Raw genomic sequence first — 23,934 nt, forward strand, 5'->3', positions numbered from 1 at the left:
GTGGTTTTTGCATTTTGATTTAAAAATTTAAGTGGTTGCTTGATTGATTGATTCTTCTTTTTCTACCGAGGTTCAGTTCGGTAAAGTTGTTTTTCATGTGTTAAAACTTTCAGTGATGTACTAGGAATCTCCTTGATATAATTATTTAAACAATGATCTGAGATTTGGTGTTTTGTGCGATAGACTGAAAAAGTATCACACCTGTGAAATTAGTGTTGTTCTCAGATTGTTTTGTTCATTGTTTTGAAAACCTTGTTCAATTATTTAAAACTGTATGCCAAATTAATGTCCAGAATTGATTGCATTAATAGTTTTCTTGAATAACTTTATTTTTGTGATGAAAACGGATTCCCTTTGAAGAATTGATTTACCAAATAACTGATTGGTTGCGAAGCTTTTGATTATCTTGTGCTTGATTGTTTTTTAATTGAGTTGTGAGTCCTTTGTGTAGTTTTTTTAAGCAACTTTTTCAAATTTCTTATTGAGTAAAACTTGTACTTATTGCATTTTGATTTTAATATGTTATTCGTTGCTTGTTTGATTGATTCTAGATATTTCAATCCTGATTGTCCTTGTTAATTTTCTTGTTGAAGTTTCCAGTGATGTGCGAGGAGTTTCTTTGATAGAAACGATTGTAACAAAAATCTGATGTTTTCTTGTGTTGTGTTTAATATAGAGACTGAAAATGATCTTCCGTAAAGTTGGTAGTTTTTATCAATTTTCTGTTGGTCAGTTTGTCTCACTCTTGTGATTTTTTTGGAGAATGAAATTGCGAATAATGTCCAGAATTGGTTCTACTAAAGGTCCTCTTTGTTAACAATTTTTTCGTGTTGAAAACGGATTCACTCTCAACTGATTTTCCTATTAATCTGAGGTAGTTGTGAAGACTTCGATTCGTTTTTGTTCATTTACTGTTTGCAATGAACTTATAGCTCCTTTCCACAGTTTCTCAAATTAGTTGTCTCAAGTTTCTCTCTAACTATTATTTGTGGTTGCTGCTGTTTGATTTTGATTTTTTTTTGTTGCTCGATAGGTTGATTCTAAAACTACTAGCGAGATTTGTTTCACTATAGTTCTTTTTTCTTTAAAAGTTTAAGTTATATTCTTGGAATCTCTCGGATATAATGATTTTCATAATCATCTGAAATTTTTTTGTTGAAGAGTGAAACAGTGTCACCTCGGTGAATTGGTATTTTCTATGATTTATTTTGTTGATTTTTCCTGGTTTTTCTATTCATTCTTGACATTGAGGGCAGAAATAATGTCCAGAATAAGTTGCTTTAAAGATATTTGAAAAACAATGTTGATTTTCCACCAAATAACTGATTGGTTGCGAAGCTTTTGATTATTTTTTTCTTTTTTTTTTTAAATTATGTTTGTGAGTCCTTTGTTTAGTTTTTTAAAGCAAATTTTTCGCGTTTCTTCTTGAGTAAACTTGTACTTATTGCATTTTGATTTTAATATGTTATTTGTTGCTCGATTGATTGACTCTAGATACTTCAAACAAGATTGATTTCGGTCATTCTTTTTGTTAAAGTTTTCAGTGATGTGTAGGAAATCTCTTTGATAAAAAATATTGTAACGTTAATCTGATATTTTCTTGTGTTTTGTTCAGCATAGAGACTGAAAATGATCTCCCGTAAGTGAAACTGGTAGTTTTAATCCTTTTTCTTATGGTCAGTTTGTCTCTTTTGTTTTTTTAGGAGACTGAAAGCACAGTTAAGGTCCAGATTTGGTTGTTTCGAAGATCTTGATGATCTCTACTTTTTTCGTGTCGAAAATGGATTCCCCTCTCAACTGATTTTTCCATCAATCTGATTTAGTTGTGATTACATTGATTCTCCTTGGTTTATTTTATTTTTGAAATGAGTTGATAGCTCCTTTCTACATTGTTTTCTAAAGTTTCTCATTTACTAAATTATGTGATTTTTGCATTTGGATTTCAAATTTCAAGTTGTTGCCTGATTGATTTATTCTTAAATTTCTACCGAGGTTTAGTTCGGTAAAGTTTTTTTGGTGCTAAAATCTTCAGTGATTTACTTGGAATCTCTTTGATATAATGATTTAAATAATGATGAGATTTTGTTTTTTGTTAAAAAGACTGAAACAGTATCACCCCTGTGAAGCTGATGTTATTTTTCACATTATTTTTCATCATTCTTTCAAAAACCTTGTTCAAATTTTTAAGACTGAATGCCAAATTAAGGCCCAGAATTGGTTGCATTAATCTTTTTGGATAACCTTCTTTTTGTGATGAAAACGGATTCCCTTTGATGAACTGATCTTGCAAATTATCTGATTATTTGTGAAGCTGTTGCTTATATTTTGATTTTATGGTTTTTAACTGAGTTTGTTGGTTCTTTGTTTAGTTTTTCAAATTAACTTTTTCCAGTTTCTTGTTTGTAAAACTTGTACTTAATGCATATTGATTTCCATATGTTATTTGTTGCTTGTTTGATTGACTCTAGAAACTTCAATCAAGATTGGTTTTGGTCATTCTTTTCTGTTTAAGTTTCCAGTGACGTGCAAGGAATCTCTTTGATATAAAATGATTGAAAAATTAATCTGATGTTTTCTTGTGTTTTGTTGAGCTTACAGACTGAAAATAATCTCCCGTGAAACTGGTGGTTTTCATATTTTTTTTTCTTTTGGTCAGTTTGTCTCTTATGATTTTTCTGGATACTGAAAGCACAGTCAAGGTCCAGATTTGGTTGTTTCGAAGATCTTGATGATCTCTACTTTTTTCGTGTCGAAAACGGATTACCTCTCAACTGATTTTCCCATCAATCTGATTTAGTTGTGATTACATTGATTCTCCTTTCTTTATTATATTTTTGAAATGAGTTGATAGCTCCTTTCTATATTATTTTTTAAAGTTTCTAGTTTACTAAAATATGTGGTTGTTGCATTTGGATTTCAAATTTTAAGTTGTTGCCTGATCGATTGATTCTTAAATTTGTACCGAGGTTTAGTTCGGTAAAGTTTTTTTTGTAATAAAACTTCCAGTGATATACTTGGAATCTCTTTGATATAATGATTTAAATAATGATGAGATTTTTTTTGTTATAAAGACTCAAACAGTATCACCCCTGCGAAACTGTTGTTATTTATCACCTTGTTTTGTTCATTGTTTCAAAAATCAAAGTGATGTCCAGAATAGATTGCTTTGTTCGTAAGGGTTGTAACTGTATCTCCCCAGTGAAATTGGTAGTTTTTATCAAATTATTTATTTTTTGTGGTTTTTTTCTCTGTATATTTTCAAAACTAGCTTTATTCCTTTTGATACATCTAGTTGTTTGGGAGTTTTTTCAACCTTTTTTTTTCAATTTTTTTCCGATTGTTCCGCAACTGGAAAGAAGCTTTGCTTCCCCTCTGTGTGTTAGTTTTTTCATGTAAGTTTTCGCTTGGTTTTTTAATTGATTGATTCAAAAATCTTTATTCGAGGGTTTATTTACTAATTTTTGTAGTTAAAGCGTTTTTATTTCAATTTGTAAGTTATTGCTTGATTCGAAAAACTTTAGTTTAGGGTTGACGTGTCTTAAGATGAGTCTAATCAAAATCGAGCTGAATTGACATTAAATTAAATTGTTTGGGTTACATAAGTTAAAAACATTCTAAGGGTAACTAGTTAAACTTGGGTGAATTCGCTTTAAAGACATACCAAAAAGCCAACTAAATTTAAGCGATCAAAATCTGCCTGAAGTTGTAGTCTGATTGTTTTCAATCCTGATTGGCAATTTGGTTTTTTCTTTCGTGCGAGATTTTTCGATTCATTTAGTTTCTCCCTTATCAAACTCTTTCGCGTCTTCTGTGAGTTGTTTTTCTCTTGTATTCGAATATGTACACTGATGTCAGCTAGACTCGCACCATCTCTCTATGTTCTGGCGGAGTAGATTTCACCTTCGATCTGTTTGGTGAAGAGAACTTGCAAATAGTGGTTTGTGTTGAGGTGCTGGATGTTGGAGAAAGCACAGCCGAGATATTTTCCTAAAACAGAACAAATTTCTTTTGTCGTAGTCCTGCGAGTTGCAACAATAGACGTGACCTAAGAAAAAAGTTAAATCGTTAGCAAAAAAACGGGTGATAAGTTACAATAGGTGGTAATTTTGAGTATAGTGCATGTATTCAATTTGAGAACTATAATGCATAATATAATCATTTCATTTGGAATCACTTGTACTAAGACTAAGATAGTTTTTCTAAATACAGTACTCTGCCAAAAGAAATGCTATTCAAAATTTCACATTTTACACATCTTTTGCTAAAAATTTGGCTTTGAAATGTGCGAAGTATAACAAAAATCGATGCAGCTATTGAAATTGAACCTACATTTTACATTTTCGTTAATTCGGCTAGTGTTTTGTCTACTGGAAACGTTGACCGCATAGCCTTACCGTTATGCTGGAAATTGATTGGGCCAATCAGATTCGACTCTGTATATCTTTCAGCTCAATATATAGAAATGTAGTTTTTGAGCCGTTTAGTGGGGGCAGTATAACAGAGTCGAAAATAAAAATCTTGCTCAACAGTGCCGATTTTTGAATACTGATTTTGGTGAAGTCCCATTTCTACCAACGTTCATTTGTACCAAAATGCAAAATCGGTCCCATTTGTACCAAAATTATTCAATTCGTTTTCTGATTGATCGAATTGTGAGCCAACGAATTATTACATAAAATTTTCTACTGTTCAAACAGAAGAAAACTAAGCAGCAGAATAGTGACCGCCGCAGTCGCGCCAACGCGTTGAGAGCTTGCCAACAAAGGGTAGGACTCTTTACGAAAATTAGCGCCGGATATCGCCGAGAAGTGGCGACGCGCGCCTACCGCGCCCACCGGCGACCTTAAACCAAGAGCTTAACGTAGTTGGCTTAATAGTCTTAGGCCAATTGAATATTTTTGGTAATAAAGCGATTGATTTTTTTTTATTTTGGTATAAATGGGACTGATTTGCCATTTTGTTACTTGTGAATACCCACCACTGATTTTACTCAGCCTAAATCACTAGCAACTAATTAAAATCAGAAGTTGAAAAGACGAAAATGGCTATTTTAATTGATGCCGCTTGTTAAACAAACAAAAGTTCTCCAAACGCGGGGTGAGAGTTTTCCTGATCAAACAATTATTTCAGCAAACTCAGTTTTCAACTTGGTTTCGCTCCAAAATAAAACAGTATTCACGCAAAGCTGCCAACGATTAACAAAAAAAAGTTCCCAAAGATGATCAATTTTTGAGACTTTTGAACAGATTTTCGGTTTCGGTACTGTTGTACTTGGGTACTGTTGAACGCCTCCGTTTTGTGCAAAGATCCGACTGCCTTTGTTTTTGTTTGAAAATTAGTTCAACTGGTCATTATCTAGATTTGATTACTAACTTGGTGCTTCAAAAAATATTTCCAAAATCGTTTTCAATAATGGTAGTCTAGTCTCTCTTACCATGTTGAATGTTTGACGAAGCTTTGAAAATATTGAATTAGCATTTAAATGCTTACGCTTGCAATTAGCGTGCGTTGCCAAACCGGAATATAGACTTTTTCGGGTTGACAATTAGTTTAATAGAACAATTTGAGTCATTTTATCTTTGGTTCATATGAAGTCAAACGTCAGGCGTTAATTTGCGCATGCGGTGAAGAGGTAACGCTTTTGAATCCCGCCAGGACCTGTTTTTTTGTGAGCGGAAAATATCCGCGCGTCAAAAAATCTTTGTCGGACTTCTATTTGTCAGATTTTTTAACGCAGCAGCAAATTAGCCTTAAATTTGGGCATTTTTAGTCGAATTAAAAAACGTTTCAGTGTATTCCATTTTTGGGTAAGTAATTGAGTTTCAAAACTTTTTGCTTTTATATGATTGTTTTTCCATGCTGTTCATTTGAAAATCAGATTTAGTGCAGTGGTAACACCCATGCTTGACTAATAATCACAGAAGTTCGATTTCAGTCGGGGCCTGTTTTTTTGTCGAAACTGAAAATTTTCGAATATTCTTGTCTTTCGTCTCTGCTTATTTTTGTCTGCTTAGGTCCCGCAGAAATGTTCGGTTTCTTTTTTTGAAAGCGCTTTATAAAGTTTCTTATGGTGCTGGTAATTTTGTTTCCGGAGTTTTTGTCCTTTTCTTGCAATTTTTTTAAACAAAAAGAAACGTTTATTTTTTGTTTTTGATTGTCTTTTCATTTGCTGGTAATCATATTCATACCTTTTTGTATGAATCCATCAGCAAGACCTGGATACAAAATTTTTAGGGTGTTATATAAACCAGCCGAAGTATCAACCAACTGAAATTGCGTGAGTGTTAATATTAGTTGTATAACAATTATGTAACAGTTACGAAAGTCATGCACATTTCATTCTTATGATGTAATTTTTCGGCTGGCGTACATACAGCGCTTTTTTTTGGTCGGTTTATACTTCGGCCGGCTAATATACTCTCATTTTTGGGGACAGTGAAAATATATGCATTTAAGAACTGCTAGAATAAGTTTATTTGACTGACCTGGACTGAGGATTTCACTGTTCAAGGTGTCCTTAAAAGCAGATGATGGCAAACTAGTTATGTTATTTGTTGGATGAAATAGCCACAGCAAATCCATGCCTGATGATTTTTGGACTTGAGAAACACAATGAGACATATTTCCCTCTCGGTCGAAAATAAGAACAGAGAACTGTGCTGTTCCGAATAACCTACTCAGTTGAATTGTGGCAGAGGGGTCTCTTATGTATAAAACTGTGTTTATGTTTTTTCAGTTGATCGATACGGTGTCACTAAAAACATTAAATTATCTGATCAATTTGGGTTCAATTAAGCAGGCGCGGATCTAGAAATTTCTCGAGGGGGGCGGATTTCCAAAAAAAAATTTGAAAATTTTGTCGACCTTTTTTTGGTCGACTAAATTGATTTTCTGAGCTCTCCCAAACCATTAAAAAGACAGCAATTCGACCAAATTTTCTGCGCTGCAGGCAAATTTTTGAAAAAAGGCCAAAAAAAGCATTTTTAGGCACTTTTTTGGAAAATTTCGACAAAAATCGCGTTTTTTCGGCGCGCGCTCCCCCCTCAAAATTAGTATAGATTGGCGCCAAAGGCGCCTTCAGAAAGTTTTAAGGGTCCATCAGCAAATATGGATATCTCAAAATAGTACTAAGGGGGGGATCTTTTGAAAACGGCCGAACTTTTTTATTTAGGTACTTAATTACTGTTGTTTTTTCTATTTAAACGTGATTCGGGACCCTTCTTTTAAAATCGGCTTTTCAGGGACCCCTCTATCACCTGCAGTGCAAAGCAAATCCACAATTATGGAGTTGATTTGGCACTTGGAATAGAAAACAGGTGCTGCCGCCATCTGGTATAGTCAAATCGCTCACATCTCCAATAGATAAAGTGGGAACTGATGAGTGAGAGAATGCTGCATCGACACGTGAACATATGCTATTGACTGTTGCATCGTCGTGAACAAATTGACCCTTAGCAATTCGCAGTAACTCCGAATTCTTAAATAAAATTTTAAATTGACTGCAATGTAGTGAATCAGGGCTGTGGTGTTTTTGTTCCGAACAGTAGTATCCGTTTTAAAAAAAATCAGCCATTTTTAGAACCTCTAGAAATTGGGGGTCAAATGTGGTTACGAATTAAAATATTATTAGTCGTGACTTGGATTCTAAAATTATTAGTGTCGAGAAAACCTGATTTGCGTTTTTTGGCCAAAATTTGATGAAAAAGTTTCCTCTTGATTTTAAAGTCTATACTTAAACGTTATTTTAGCTTAGGTTACCGCTCTTTCTTGCCTTTCGCCTTATTTCAGAAATTTGCTGGCATCGTTTTTTACTAGATGCAAAGCAACCGCCTGTCCTGATTTTGTGGACGGAAAAGTTTTTTTTTGCTGCTGTTATAAAAGAATTATTCTACGCTTTTTTTAACACACGAAATCAGGTACCACTCATGAACGTCAGTTAGGGTCGAGTGATATGTCATATAAGAGCCCTTTCAATCGTGATTCCATCGATATAGTAAATTTCCCGAAAAAATTTCAGTGCCAAGAAAAATAATTTGAAAATGAAGTCAAATTTGCAGTGAGTAAGGCAAGCGAGTGGAACGAAAAGCTTTTACTTATTTTTAAAAACTAAATTTATAGCCGTTCAAGCTCGTAAAGTTGCGACTCTTTTTTTGTTGTGGATTTTGGTGAATCAAACTTGGTGGTCCAATTAAGACATAAGTAATGTTTCTAAGGTTAGTTTTTTCTTCCCAACACGCGCACAAAAATTAAATCTCATGAAATTGGAAGTTATTGTTGTTGGATTTTTTTTCAAAAATTGTTGTGATTCGAACTTACTTCTGTTCGACTCACAATTAAACTGGCTACTTTTGTTGTTGTAACCTCTCTCGAGGAGAGGAAAATATCAATAAAAAAGGTTTGTTTTTGAATTTTTTTAGCCATTTATGGTTTTTCTTTATAACAATATCAAGAATGTTGTCACAGTGTCAAGAAAAACTGGTCTGCTAAATTTTTGATTTTTAGATCCAATTAGACAAAATTTGCTACTAGAATTTAAATAAGAATAATTGGCCTTTCTTGCTGTTTTCTCCTAATCAAATCGCATTTTCAAAAAAAAATCAGAAAGTTCAGACAACAGAAATCTCAAAAATAAATTATCCATTTTTTTCGAATTGAAAAATTCGAGTTTTTTTTAAATCAATGAGAGGTCTAAATTTTTTGTGCACTTGCTCAACAACTGTCTATTCTGGTTGTTCTGATCATTCAAAATTGGTGAACTTGGATTCGGGTGTTTTTTAAGTTTTTTCCTACGCAAAATCATGTGCCACAAATAGTCATCGGAATGGGTCGTCGAATGATATATCGTATTACAGTCCTTTCAGCCGTAATTCGAAGGCACGTTAAAAAGTTTCAAAAAGTTTTCCCAGTGTCAAGAAACACCGGTTTGAAATTTTTGAACTTTAGTCGAAATTTGAGCGAGGAAAGCAATCGAATAACCTTCGTTGTCTGAAGTTTGTATGCAAAGTAGACTAAAATTGATTTTACTGAAACTAAAATTATTTAGCTCTTCGTAGGCAAACATTATCTTAATTTAGTGCTATCTAGTTTTGTTTGTTATTCATTTTTTGGAGAAATGATGTCGATTATACCCAATTCACTATCTTTTCACAAGTTTGTAGTTTTCCAATCACACGGGGTGCAAACAACGCTTTCAATTTGAAAATAAGGAAATAAATATATATTATGAATATAGTCGGAACATTCTGTGCTACTTGCACAGCAACCGGTTATCCTTGTTATTATTTCAAATTAGGCTGAGCATACGAGGCCACGTGAAAAAGGCAAGCCACTCGCAAACGAGACGCTCATTTTTTATGGAGGACTGCTGTTGTGCTTGATAAAGTTTTTTTTCAACAAGATCTTTCTTTCGGGTCGTCTCTTTGACAGTACAACACTCCCCCTTTCAGAAATGGGAAGTTGTTAGCTAGTTTTTTCGATTATTCTTAGTAATCATTGGGTTGGCCATTTGTAAGTGAAGGTGTACTTACGTTAAAACCCAGCACATTCATGTTTGTAAGTCTTCAATAGCTGTTGGAATTAAAATGGTCTTTTTTGATATTATTGTTGAATAAATAATCAGTTTGTAGTTTGAGTTTAACGATGTGCTCTAGCTGCATTGCGATTATGTTGCAATTTCTGTCGACAGATTTTAATTATAGATTTTGTCGGTGGAGTATTTTTAAGAAGGGATCTCAAAATAGTAATTATTGAAGAAGTATTTTAAGAAGCCTGGAAAGTAATGTAAATCAGAGATGTCTGAGTACTCAGAGCTTTTTTAAAATTGCTTCATCACTGATTCAGTGGTAAATTTTGTCGATTTTGTAGGTACGACCAGAAAAGCTAGCTGAAAGTTTTAAAAGTAGCAGTCATTATGTAACGTCAGAGGAACTGAAGCATATTAGTAGTGTTTGTTTTTTAAGTCTTAACTTGCAAATCTCAAGACGAAGTTGAAGCAAAACAAGAACTCTGTCATGCTTAAGCTAAACTGTAGGTAAGATTTTTTTCGGATTTTTATTTGTTAGTCATTTTGTTAGTCATAAAGAACCGCAGAACAACAGAAGGCTATAAAATTGACATAGAGCTCAAAAGATCTGTTTTTTTTTCTAAATTACGTTGAAAGGACCGGTGTTTGGACCATTGATTTTTTTTGTATGAAAGTACAAATTTTCTTACATGTGTTTAAAGTATTGATCTATAAAAAGAATGACAACTTTCAGTAGCTGAACAAGTTCTCTTGAAATAGATATTTTTTGTATCCGTTTTCGCATATTATTTGGCTTTGAATTGTTTGAAATTGGTCTGTTTTGTGATCGAGGCTTAAGACATGGGAGTTCGTATATCTGATAGGCTGAGTTTGATTATTAGAGTAAACTAACTGCTAGAATCTTGCTAGATGTTGTTCCTGGGTTCGGTTCAGAGGAGGATCTTTAGTTTTCACCGATTTCTCCGGCAGATTGGTGTTCGAGGTCTTCTGTTCCATCCAAAGTTGTCCTTGTTCATTTTTCTAATGTGAATTTATTTTGTTGCAGTTAGATATAATAGTGTGAAGTGGTGTTATTGTTTAGTACATTTTCTGTTTAGAAGAGGACGACGAGGAACAATGTTACAGATTGGAGTTGCCAGTTTACAAACACATGGACACTTCACTGTTGGACTGTGACGTACAGCCCAGCTACGTGCGTGTGACCTTGAAAGGAAAGATATTCCAGCTGACCCTGTCCAAAGAGGTCAACTGTGACTCAAGTGTGGCTAAGAGGTCGCAAATTACTGGCAGTCTCCAAATCACGATGCCATTTGCAAAACAGATCATCAAAACATCCCCGAACTCACAGAAACCCAAAGACACGACTGCAATCAAAACTGCCCACAAAAGTGCAGAAAAGGGTGAAAATGACTCAAAATTATCGGAAAACGAGAAAAACAAGACTGAATTTTTAGAAGTTGACAGTAGCAGTGGAAAACTTGTCGATTTGAATGTAGTCGGCAAGCCTGAGAAGGGACAGGCGACAAAGCGAAACGCACCCTACAAGCCGAAAAGCTACTTTGCCGATGTGAGCTGCTCTCAAAAAGTGAAAAATTTGATAGAAGTACCTGATGATTTACCGCCATTGGACGATTTTGGGTTCTAAAAGAACATTTTAGGCTGCTTTTCATTTCATTTTTAGATTTAATTGTTCTGAAAATGTCAACTGTACACATGTTGAAATTTTAAAATTCATTATAGAAATTGTAAATTTGTAGATAGCTTTTATCAAATACAAATTGGCAGAGGATTACCTTTAAAAGTAGTTAAGCGCACAAAAGAAGCAAATGCTTGAGAGATTGTTTTAGAGAATGAGGAATTCTGTTCAAATTTTGTTTCTTTTTTTCAGGTTTTAGTTGAAAATTGAAAATAGTCGACTGACATCAACAACGCCTCAGTTTTAAACTGTCAACGAAAATAGTAAATAAGTTAATCTAGTCATAACTGAACCATCAGCATTGAGTTGAGGTGAGTAAGATGCAACACGACGACCTCATCTGGAGTGTGATTAGGAAGAACCACTGCTCCTACCGTCTGTCATCCAGCGAAGTGCAGAAGTTCTGCCAGAATGTGTACAACAACACTGGCCTCTGCAACCACACCTCCTGTCCACTGGCCAATTCACAGTATGCCACCATACGAGAAGTGGAGGGAAAACTCTATCTCTACATGAAGGTAAATGCACATTGAATATCATGATATTGATAGTGGCCGCTAGATAAAGACCACCCCAAGAAAAAATCAATTATCAATTCGTTAACCCATTCATGTGCGTCACTTATTAGATGACGAGGCATTTGGCTATTTTTTTATTTCAACTTTAAATTCAGATGATCCGTATGAAATACAACATCAGTAATATATTTACAATCTATAATAAAGTCTTTTTTTTTGAGTTTCATAAGTTTTTGAACATCTGAATTAGGGAAGTTGTTCTGTTGGTTTGGTCGATCCTCTTCATGTCTCATTCGAAAATCAGGCGCCGTTTCCGGTTTGTCCTGATGTTTTCATCTTGCTTCACGGAGTCTTGCATTAGATCTTTCGAATTGTCTTATTATTCCATTAGTCAGGCTTAACGTCTTCACCACAAACAGCTCTAGGTTTGACATACTGAGTTTGAAATCTGATCTCATGAGCTCAGCGCTCTTTCTTAAGATGACTCCCCTGAACCTGACTACTATGGGGATAACACTCGCTTCAGTTGTCCCTGGCAGACTCGTCATTACTTCCTTCATGGGGTTTTCTCTGTGATAATTTTCTCGCTTTTTCTTATCAGCTGCCATCATGTCTTCCTCGTTACTGTCTGATACTACTGTATCATCAATGATTCCTGCCTTTTCCTGAAGAGCTACCTCAAAGTCTGGCTTGAGACCTTCTTGCTTGAAGGTTCACATCTAAAGGATGCTTCAAGTATGGTTTAAAGGCCTTTTCCGGTCAAGATTCTCTCAAGGAACTTACATAACTCGTCGTGTCTCTTGGTTCGGGCACTCCAGGTCTTAGTACATTTCTGTACAATGTGGTTTATGCTCTCCTGGCTCATGCAACCCGCATCGCAGACAGTGCTACCGACTTTGGTGTATATTCGTCGGCGGTGCTTAGTCATAATTGAATTAGATGGTACTGCACCGGACATCAGCTTAGTCTGTTTGTGATCTATCTGGTTGTATTTGCACTGTTAGTCTGGATGCTGAGATGTTGTCATCCACAGTATTTCGTATCTTAGAATTCCAGTATTCGTCATCATCTCTTTTGGCTACGGTTCCAATGTTCTGTTCTGTCTGAGTTCCACACTGAACATTCCTCTTTTTCCTTACTTGTAGTATCATTGTTACCATGCTCTTCACGCCGAAAACTCCATCTCTTACGCTAGCATGGATTATGGCTGTCGCTAGATCCTTCGCGAGCCTGGTCCATTGTTTAACAAAGTAGCGGATAAGTATGATCATTTGCGTAGGTACTTCATGCACAAGTTAGCAAAGGTGTCCTGATGGTAAATTATTTATTGGACAAAAGCAGAGAGTCATAGATACTCCCGCCGTTTACCCGCGCTTATTTGAATTTTTCACATTGACATTCAGAGCACTGGGCAGAAATCACATTGCGTCAGAACCGTTTCACCAGCCATCGCAATGCTTTGTTTTAATTAAACAGTCAGATTCCCCTTGTTCCCTTGAACTGATGATGGCGAACTTGGTGTTTTTTTTATGTGATCTGTGACTGTTAACATGAGTGAAGCTAGGATTTTCTTAGGGGTGAGGGAGATTTTCCGAGCTTCCCAAAGCGCTAAAAAGGCCCTTTTCGGGCAAAAATTTTTGTACCCTAGGCGATGAATAAACATACCCATAAAGGTGTTTTTAGGCTCTTTTTGAACAGTTTTGAATACAAAATTGCGTTTTTTGGTGCGCGCTCCCCGCTCAAAATTAGTATATGCTTGGCGCCAAAGGCGATTTTAAAATAATTTTAGGGTCAGTCATAACAAAGGGGGGGCTTTGGGTATTCAGGGGTAGAATCACGGAAGGAGGGGGTACGGCGCCCGCTCTCCCTAAATCCGCTACTAATTTTGAATCTATGGTTTTAAATAAAACTGTGTTTCTTTTTTGGTGTTTCTTATGGGCTGGGTAATAATTCCTCATCCATAGGCAGCGATCAAGGATCCTGATGAGAAGTAAGCTTGTGCAGATTTTGTTTCCGAAATTTGAACTAATTTAGTTGCCAGTGATTTGCAGTAATATCGTAGAATAACCTATAACTATTTCAGTTTTTGTTCCGAACATTTGAAAAATGGGGAGGAACTTTGTATTTATATGTGTTTTAGTTTTTCTGTTTTCCACGCAAAATCCGGTACAAAAATTAATCATCGAAGTGATATATCAGACTGAAGCCTTTTCAGTCGTGATTCGAACGACATTAAAAAAAACGAAAAAAATTTTCCTGAGTTGGGAAAAACTAGTTTGAAAGCTTTGATTTTGGTTTAATTTCGAGCGAATAAAGGCGAGCGAGTAGGCTTACAATAGCTCATGTATGCTTAATTTAAGCCGCAAAAACTTAGATTTAGGCGAGTATATTTATTTTTTGGAAATCAAAAACTTCATAACTTCTGCAACAAATGAGAATTGAATTTTTTTTTAATTTTTAACGTTTTTTTCTTTTCCATCAAAAACGGTTGTCAAATATTCCTATCTTATTTTGCTATGACTGTTGCAAAAACCTAAGCTGTAGTTTTTCGTTGAAATCCATTTATCTTTCCACGCAGAAAAAAAAAGATACTAATTTGAAAAACCTTTTCATTGTATTTTTTAAGGCTATGGTCGGAACATTTTGTGCTATTTGCATAGTAACCGACTATCCTTGTTTACAAATGCTTTTAACATACAAGATCGATGAATTAATCAGAATATGTGTATTGTCTTGTGATTTTTTTTCCATTTTTGTTGTAGGTGGTAGAGAGAGCCGCTTTTCCCAACCGACTGTGGGAGCGAGTGGCTCTTTCCAACAACTATCTCAGATCTCTGCAGCTCATAACACGCCACCTCGCATTCTGGCAGCCAAACATGGTGTTCAAGGTCAAACAGCGCTTCACCAGAATGAAGCAGTACATGGTTAGAAAGAAACGACTGATGAAGAAGGAGCCGGAAGTTCACTTGGAACTGCTCAAGAACAAACACCACAAGCGTGAAAAGAAATTGGAACACAAAGCAATGAAAGCGGCCAAATTGGAACGCACAGTTGAAAATGAACTGAAAGAAAGGCTGAAAAATGGAGTTTACAGTGATATCTACAATTTTGATAAGGAAATATTTAACAGGCTAACGGAGAAAGAAAAGACAGAAGATAAAGAGTTGGATGACCTGGAAATGGAATCCGGAGATGAACTTAATTATGAAGAAGAAACGGAAAGTGTGAACGAATTTGAAGAACCTGTGAAAGAATTAGTGGAAAGTGATTTTGAAGGCCAGTCTGAAGACGAAACGCCAGCAATAGAGGACTTGGATATTTCCACAAAAACAAAGTCAAAGTCATTAGTCAAGCCAATTTTGAGTAAGAAGAGTTCGAAAATGTCGAAAAAGAAACACAATAAAGTAGAGTTTGAGTACGAAACTGAAGAACCACCTGCCAAAAAACAAACTGTGAAAAGTTTGAAGTTGAATTTTTGATATCATCTGTCAATAAAGTGTTTAATCGCAACTCAACTTGTTCAATTTGTGCAAGCTTAGAAGTAGGCTATCTGTAATTAAGAAATTATTGTTTAAAGTGTTGTTTAATTCGGTGTGAATACCGTGATTTGTGGCTTATGTATTCCCCGATCTGATGTATCAAACTGACCTCGGGGCAGTTTTGGTTATGCTTAGTGATCGTTTTAGATAGTATCATGTGATATCAAGAACTATGTCTGGAGGACAGGCAACGAATAGCAACCAGTTCCTGTCAAGGGCCAACCATATGCGTCAGTCTCAACTAAACGCCCTGATGGATAATTCTGGCAGCCAATCACAATCCGCATTGTTGAATCCAACCGCTTCGGATGCGAATTTAAAAGTGAACCATGAGAAAGAAAGTTTGCTGACTGAAATTGCGAAAATAGTCGCGCACGATTCAAAAGATGGGAAACTTGAATGTTCTTCGAGCTCTTCGGCTAACGATCTTCAAAGAGCTAATTTTTCTGTCAATGCAAAGTTAATCCAAACAACCAAAACTGAAGATGAATTGTCTAATTTGGGGGTCGATGCTTACAATCAAAATGAATTCGAAAACGAAGCTATTCAGCAGTTCGAAAAACAAGTAAATTACCAACAGTTTCTGAAGTCAAAAATCGATCTGGAAGCTGTTGAAAAGAAAATTTTTTCTCTCAAAAAGCAAATAGAAGAAGTTGAGGTTTTGATCCGAAAAGCGAATCAATCTAAACTATTCGAAGTGCAGAAAAAGCGAAATGACCTTATTAAAAAACAAGCTGACTTGGAAATGAAACTGGAAGATGTGAACAAAGACGCAGAACGTCTCAAAGATGAAATTGACAGTTTTGTCAACAGTGGAGGCAAAAACAGTTTGAACAGTCAAGAAACAGAACGTGAACGGTTAATTCGGATAGGAGAAATTACTCCTTTCGAAGCAACCCCAGAACTCGCAGCTAATACTTTGTCTCAAAATGTTCAGCCTGTGAAAATTGATATTTATCCTAATAGACTTCTTGCAAAAACTAATCACTCCATTTCGCCTAAAATAATTGAGAAACATTCAAGATGGAAAAAAGAAGAAGAAAAAGGTTCGAAGCGCTCGGAAGAAGAAAGTGGCTCGGAGTATTCTGAGTACGAGACTGACGAAGAGTTAGGTTACATAAGCAGTGATGACAATTCAGTAACTCGGAAACAAGTCGGCGACTGGAACGACTCGGATTACTTGACCCGAGTTTCCGACTCGAGTTTCGACGTGACCAAACGTGAAAATTTTGAAGAGGTTTGTGGTTTGAGAGTTCCGAAAGTGATTTACGAGCAACTTTTCAAGTATCAGAAAACAGGGTTAAGATGGTTGACTAATCTGCATACAAATGGTACTGGCGGTATTCTTGGTGATGAAATGGGCTTGGGTAAAACAATCCAGATGATTTCATTTCTAGCCGGGCTGAAATACTCCTCGATAACGGATTACACAGTCGGTAGCTTCAAAGGATTGGGTCCCGTCATAATTGTGTGCCCTGCCACTCTAGTTAAACAATGGGTCGCTGAGCTTAATAAGTGGTGGCCTCCCTTCCGAGTGGCCGCCTTAACGTCCGATTGTGAGAGCTCAAAACAAACCAAAGTGGTTTCAAAAATCATATCAACCAATGGTGTATTAGTTTGTTCATACTCAATTGTGAGAATACTGGAACAGAATATTGTTCACAAGAATTGGCATTATGTAATTTTAGATGAAGGCCATCAAATACGCAACCCCGATGCGAAAATAACCCTAACTTGTAAAAACTTCAAAACAAACCACAGAATTATTTTGAGCGGGTCTCCAATACAGAATAATCTGAAAGAGCTCTGGAGTATTTTTGACTTTATTTATCCGGGGAAGTTGGGAACGTTGCCAGCTTTTCAAGAACATTTTGCAGTTCCAATAACTCAAGGTGGGTATACAAATGCAAATTCAGTTCAAGTTCAAACCGCGTATAAGTGTGCCTGTGTACTGAGAGACACAATTAGTCCATTTTTATTACGGAGAGTAAAAGACGACGTGAAAAGTTCACTTACGTTGCCTAAAAAGAGTGAACAAATTCTGTTTTGTAAATTATCAGATGAGCAAAGAATGCTTTATAAAGGCTATATTGACAAAATTGACCTGCGAACGATCGGAAATTTCAAGGGAATGCTTTTCACTAGTTTGACTAATTTGAGAAAAATTTGCAACCATCCTAGAATTTTCGAAGCTATTGGAAAGGAAGTTTCAATGTCCGAAATTGGCGATGACGGTCATTGGAAAGAATCGGGAAAAATGATTGTTGTAGAATCATTACTGAGGTTATGGAAAAGACAAAATCATCGAGTACTTATTTTTACACAGTCAGTGCAAATGCTGCGAATATTTGAGCAGTTTTTGATCCATTTCGACTATCGGTTTTTGAAAATGGAAGGCAAAACGACAATCTCGAGTCGCCAGCCAATGATAACTCAGTTTAATTCAGATCCCTCGATTTTTGTGTTCCTCTTGACGACCAAAACGGGAGGTCTGGGAGTGAATTTGGTAGGCGCTGACCGGGTGTTAATTTATGACCCGGATTGGAACCCTGGAACAGATATGCAAGCACGTGAGCGAGCTTGGAGAATAGGCCAAGATAAAGATGTCTTAATTTACAGACTAGTTTGCACTGGTACTATTGAAGAAAAAATTTACCATCGTCAAATTTTCAAATTATTCTTGACCAATAGAATATTGAAAGACCCAAAGCAAAGAAGGTTTTTCAAGTCACATGACCTGTATGATTTGTTCACGCTTGGCGATGATGATTCGAATGAGAAAGGAACTGAAACCAGTTCGATTTTTGCTGGCATAGGTGCCGATATAGTTAAAAGGGAAGAAAATGAAGGCAAAACTACTTCTAAAGTGTCGAGAAAAACTCAGTTTACACAACCTGTTCCACTGGCTAGTGTTCCGGTTCATAAATTAGTAAAACCAACATCACCTGTGAAAAAAGTTGCTGTTAAACGTGAAGATCCGAAATCAGAAAAGAAACGACGGAAGCGTGAAAAGAAAGCAGTCAGGGGGGCTATTAGGGATATGATGAGTAAGTGGGGGGTCTCGACTGAAAGCGAAATGGGCAAGAGGATGGTTAGGAGACTGAAGAAATCACAGACACTTCAGAATGCCGTGAAAGACAGAGCGGGAAAGATTGATGGAGCCAAAATACACGGTACTCTATTCGAAATTGCTGATCAATTTTTTTAAATTAATAGTTCGCTTGCAATTAACAAGCATTATCAAATCGAAATATAGACATTTCGAGGTTAGAAAGTAGTTTAACATAATCGCCTAAATCATTTGACACATCGGCTCACAGAAAATCCAAATTGTGGAGTTAAACTGTACATGTGACATAGAGGTAACGCACCTGCCAATTAAAACAAACGTCTGAAGTTTGATTCCAGCCAGGGCCTGTTTTTTTAACGGGAATTTTTCCTGTGACAAAATTATTCATCGGACCTGTTTGTCTGCTTATTTTTTGCCGGCTTAGTTGCGATAGCACGGAATTTGACTATAATTTGAGTAATTTTACTAGAATTGAAAATCGTTTCATTGTTTTCTGGTTTTCATTGTTTTCTCGTTTCAAGAAAGGTGCATGTTGAAGGTTTTACGAGTTCAGACTCTTTTGTAGGTCGCAGAGTTTTTCCTCAGGTAGTTTAGGCTGAAACAAAAACGTGATCGACTTCTAGTTTCGTAAGTAGAATTTAATTTTCAGATTTCCCATTGTTGTCGATCACAGTGCTAGTCATAAGTGTTCCATAATTTCAAAGAGCTTAGCGGCATCTATTTTTTTTTGAATTTCAAAAGTGAGGATTTTCCAAAAAAACAAATCATTGTTTTTGTTTACTTGTGTTCATTGGCTTTTTCAACTGTCTGTTGGCTATATTTCGTTTTGTCTTTGAATTTGTTTTTATTCGAAACAAAATTAATGACCAGCACCTTCACTGAAAAATTACGATTCTTTCTGATTGCCTTCTCCTAAAATTTGTTGAAACATGATTTTGTCTTATTACAATAATTGAAAATATATATGCTACGGCGTAAAAAGTGTTCCGTTTATTGCTCTTTTTTACACGAATAATTCATTCGCCTGGTTTGAGTGAGCTTTTATAATTTTTATGCGCTAAAGAATGAATAGATTGTATCTAATTTTGTCATATTTTGAACATTTTTCAAAAATTTGAAATTTAATGTTTTTTTTTTCAAGTATTTTTTACACTTTAATTCTGGCTCATTTTTTGTATCGCGCGTGGTGCAAAGCTCGGCTTCGCCTCTTTATAAATTGTTTTTTAATGGTTTCACTGTGGTGTTTTCCTAAAATGTTCAGTCCTGTTTTGCGATGTATTTTTGACAGTTGTGGTTTTTTCCTTGAATAGTCTTAGCAAATTGAAGACTTTCCAAATTTCATTTGTTTCAGCCCAAACGATAAAAAAACTGTTTGGTAGAGTGGGTAGGGGGCAATAATGCGAATGAGGTTTCCAGTATGAGGTTTTTAGTGTTTTAGTGTCTGGTTTTGCCTGATCCAGCTGTATATGAATATTAAACTGAGTTTGGTCGCTGGAGGTTTTAGATATTGTTTATCCGCAGTGATGCAAAATACGGCTTTATCGCAGCGAGAAAAAAAAATTTTTCTTGATGAATCTTATGTTTTGTCTTATCAGAAAGTCTAGATCATGTTTCCGCTTAAATCATAAGTTTTGGTAGGTTGGATTTCGAAGATGCTTTTCAATTTCGTTTCCCCAAATAGAGCTTAAATTTTGCTTTCTGATAACAATAGTAGAAACAATAATCGCTTTTCTCGTTCAGTCTGAAACCAATTAAGTTGTTGGTAACGTCAATTGATTTTATAGAGCGCATATTGGTCAGATTTTTTTAATTTTGTGGTGAATGGATTTTTTTTTTCACCAGGAATATACGCTTGAATCATTTTCAGATCAGCTGTAAATAGATTCATGAATATACTGCTATACTAGTAAACTTTTCTTGATTCATTAAACTCTTTTCACTGAACTCTGAGAGTCTAGTAAAAAGGACAAAAAATGAAAGATTCTTAGAATTCTTTTGTTTTCTAGGATTAGACAAAGTGAAGCGCATGAAGAGAAAATCGGCAGAACAAGAAGAAGTTGATGATGATGGAAAAAAGAATAGGGGAGGGGACAAAGAGGAACAGGAGCAGCAAGAGACAGACTACATTCTGGGCAAGTTGTTCAGTGGAGGGGGCATACAGGGGGCAATACAGCATGACGTCATCGAGGATAGGGGGCAGGGTCCAGACTACTGGCTGGTCGAGGAGGAAGCCGAAAAGTGAGTTCAAGTAGTTTCTCTTAGACACTTCTTAGCAGACACTTTTCCACTTGAAGTCACTTTCTAGAAAGGAAAGGGAGGTTTAAGAGTCTCTAAATTGACTTCAATAGACTAAAATAATTCAAATTTCACACAACGTAAGAAGGTTTCAAGTAAAATGGGGTATAAAAACAGTTGACGGTTTTTATTCTAACGAGATTTTTAACATTTGCAGGAGTGAAATTTTCGGATCTTGTTAACTATTCCCCCTATTTCGATTTTCAGAAATTCAAATTTGGCTGCCACATTTTCAATAGCTTAAAACAATTTTCAGAATATATATACATATACATATATATATACATGTATATATGTATATATGTATATATGTATATATGTTTATATGTATATATGTATATATATTTAAAAGTTTTTACGTGGGTATTATATAAACAGTGAGTAATACAAATACGAACGCGCGAAAATGAAAACCCACTTAATTGTTGAAATTTTTGAAATGCATGTTTTATACAGTAATGGTTGTCAAAAATAATACATTCATAGGGGGGGGGGGATAGTTGACGAGGTCAAAAAGGGGGAATAATTAACAAGATTTGATATAATTTTATGTAGTAAATACTTGTAACTTGCTTTTAGAGTTGCACAAGAAGCAGTGGCCAAACTTAAAAGCTCTCAGCAGCTGTGTCAAACTGCCCTGGATGGAGTTCCGAACTGGACTGGGAGACATGGTTTCATCCGAAGAGACTCCGGGGGAGGAGGAGCCAAAAAGTTCGGATCCAAAGCCAGCTTCATGAGGAGCTCAAACATGAATTCCAGTTCATCCGATGCACAATGTAGTAATTCAAGTGGTAATGGCTTGAATGGACTCTCAAGTGCAGAAATGTTGAAAAATCTCAAGTTGAAGAAGATTGAAGGTGCCACTGCAACCACGTCCTCCGCCAATCCATTTTCAAGTGAACAGTCAAAGACAAGAAATGACGTCATTATTGATGAGAAAGTTCTCGAAGAAATAGTGACGTACATAAAGTTCCATTCGGAAAATCCAGGCGAAGCTACTAGCGAAGAGCTGATTGATCAGTTTAAGTCGCAAGTGGGTGAAGGAAACAACGCTATTTTTAGAGCCATGCTAACCCAGGTATGCGAGAAAACGCAGTCATTCACAGGAGCAGTTGTGTGGAATTTGAAGCCAGAATTTTCAGCAAGACTCTCAGAAACGTGAAACTGAGGAATAATGGCTTTCTATGATGAACTAAAAAAATAGATTAGTATTAAATTTTTTCTCGGAAAAGTTTTTTTTTGCTTTTTTGAATTATTTCAAGAATTGAAGTTCTATATCACTAGTTTTACTTTTTCAAGAATAGTGAAGACCGTAGTTATCCTAACCAATCTGGATTTAGTTTCAGTTTTTGCTCAGGATTTTAATATATGCGGTTTCGCTCAAAACAAACTAAAATCGACGCGACTACCGGATTGAAAAGTAATACGGCGAATCAACTGAGTGTTGTCGGCTCGAATAGACTTGCAAAATTGCTACTCGCTTGAATAGACTTGCTCGTAACGAAAGACTATGTACGATTTACATAAAAAAGTCAGCATCAGAACTAGATCGAGAAGTCAAATTGAAATGACAATTTATCGATCACTAACTAGTGAAAACATAAAAAATCGGTTAGACCCAAATTGAGCCCGATTTCCAAAACGTTGCCTTGGTTGTTTGACCCAGTTTAAATAAAATGAGCTTTGAATAAAATGAAGCAGGAGTTAAATTTTTTTCAAGCTAACTACGTTTAAATTTGTTAATCTGACGAAAATTGGCTGAAATCCTCAAAATCTCGCAAGCTTAGATTTTACTACATGGAACTGTGCAAAGTCTTTACTTCTTCTTGATCTCCATTACCGCACTCTAACATATTTAATAAATACCTCAAAAACTTCAATTTAGGTCTTGTTAGTGCCGATGTTTTTTTAATTGCTTCAATACGTTTTTGAAGGTCAGAAGATTGTTGATTTGCTAAAACATCATGCGGTTTGAAACGGTATTTTAGTCAGCTAAGGTGGGTTTCAGGGTGTTTTGAATCAGGTTGTTTTCTTTGGCTAAACAGTGTTTTGTTCGTTTGCTTCTTTGGCTAAACAAAGTTTTTGAAGAGTGTGTTCTTTTCGCTTGACTTACTTTGGTTTTCAATTGACTTCGCGCTCTTCTGTAAAAAAAATACCTCAAAAAATCAAAGTGTTTTCTGCGAAAAGGTCTAGATTTATTATTTCTAATTTTCTATTCAATTTTTGGTCAAAAACACTGATAACGAATGCACTAATTTAAGTGTTTTAAGAAAAAATTCTAACTTTCAAGTTTTTTGGATCGTTTCATCACAACGAATGAAATACGACAACATCAGGAAAAAAAGAAACTGGTTTTTAATTTTAATTATGGTCGGAACATTCTGTTATACTTGCGCAACAACCGGTTATTAACCTTATTCAAGTTCTATTGAAGTTTGAAGCGATATGATGATACAATTTTAGTTATCAAAAAATACATATTACCATCAACTCATTTGTTTGAAAATTTATTTTTGTGGGTTTTTAAACTTGTTTTATGAATATATAATGTTTTCATAAGTCTATTAGTGCTTTTTTATGTAGTAATTGGTGATATTGAAATGAACTGTTAAGCTAATCTTTAAAACTAGAAATACACTTTTTTCTCTATAACATTGCTGTTATTTAACATTTTTCTTGTCATCGTTCCGACTACTGAAAACGAGGAGGAATCTCGACCTTGTGTATTTTTTTCTCACTTTTTTGCACGCAAGCTGAAGTAGGCGACTGATAACTACAAAAGTGGGTCTCATGATTGATCAATTTGAAAATGATTAAAGCACGATTATTGCTATATTTGTGTTTTTTTTTGTACAAAAGTTGTCGAGAAAAGCTGGTTTGAAAATGTTACTTTTAAGTCTAATTTTGAGCACGCAATGTGGGGGTGTATTATTTTTCAGAACAAACGGTCAATCAATCCGTAGAAAAAAAATTACATAAAAACAGTTTTTGAAGTTTCATTTGGCTTTCTCTTGGCAAAATCAGCGAAAAAAATTTGAGTTTTTTTTTATTACACATGTGCGTGGCAACCTGGTACTTGAATTTTTTTTCACGGGATTTTTTCAACTCACAGGACTCAATTGGACTTCTTGGACAATTCTGTTGACATCAAAAAATTCTTTTCTTCTTATCCTGGTGGTAGCTTTAAAAACTCGATTTGTTAATATTTAGTTTTTCTTGTTCTTCCATTTTTTGTCAGCTTAATGGTTTTCGGCTTAAATTATAGCGGCTTATTGGCCTCCTATTGAATCATG

At 35.4% G+C, this 23,934-nt stretch overlaps 3 protein-coding genes across 3 annotated transcripts in view; 2 read left to right on the forward strand and 1 right to left on the reverse strand.

Annotated features, from left to right (window-relative positions):
- The window catches only part of LOC134854293 (dynein axonemal assembly factor 11-like), a 44,460-nt gene extending 33,156 nt beyond the window's left edge, over positions 1-11,304 (forward strand). Inside the window, exon 2 of the mRNA XM_063870491.1 lies at positions 10,621-11,304. Within this exon, the coding sequence (XP_063726561.1) occupies positions 10,621-11,168 (548 nt within the window). The 3' untranslated portion in view covers positions 11,169-11,304. The remainder of the gene's footprint in view (positions 1-10,620) is intronic.
- LOC134854294 (uncharacterized) lies at positions 3,566-10,550 on the reverse strand. The gene is made up of 4 exons (XM_063870492.1): positions 9,528-10,550; positions 7,257-7,477; positions 6,486-6,673; positions 3,566-3,987 (listed from the first exon to the last, which is right to left on the reverse strand). The coding sequence occupies exons 1-4, from the start codon at positions 9,546-9,548 to the stop codon at positions 3,875-3,877; spliced, it is 543 nt and encodes a 180-aa protein (XP_063726562.1). The 5' UTR covers positions 9,549-10,550; the 3' UTR covers positions 3,566-3,874.
- A 111-nt stretch (positions 11,305-11,415) lies between the features above and the next one.
- On the forward strand, positions 11,416-21,924 carry LOC134854848 (uncharacterized). Its single transcript, XM_063871207.1, has 5 exons — positions 11,416-11,737; positions 14,500-15,213; positions 15,428-18,449; positions 20,353-20,584; positions 21,221-21,924. The coding sequence occupies exons 1-5, from the start codon at positions 11,540-11,542 to the stop codon at positions 21,801-21,803; spliced, it is 4,749 nt and encodes a 1,582-aa protein (XP_063727277.1). The 5' UTR covers positions 11,416-11,539; the 3' UTR covers positions 21,804-21,924.
- The last annotated feature ends 2,010 nt before the right edge of the window (positions 21,925-23,934 follow it).

The sequence above is a fragment of the Symsagittifera roscoffensis genome, chromosome 9, assembly GCF_963678635.1.
Source record: "Symsagittifera roscoffensis chromosome 9, txSymRosc1.1, whole genome shotgun sequence".
Classification (NCBI taxonomy): Eukaryota; Metazoa; Xenacoelomorpha; order Acoela; family Convolutidae; genus Symsagittifera; species Symsagittifera roscoffensis.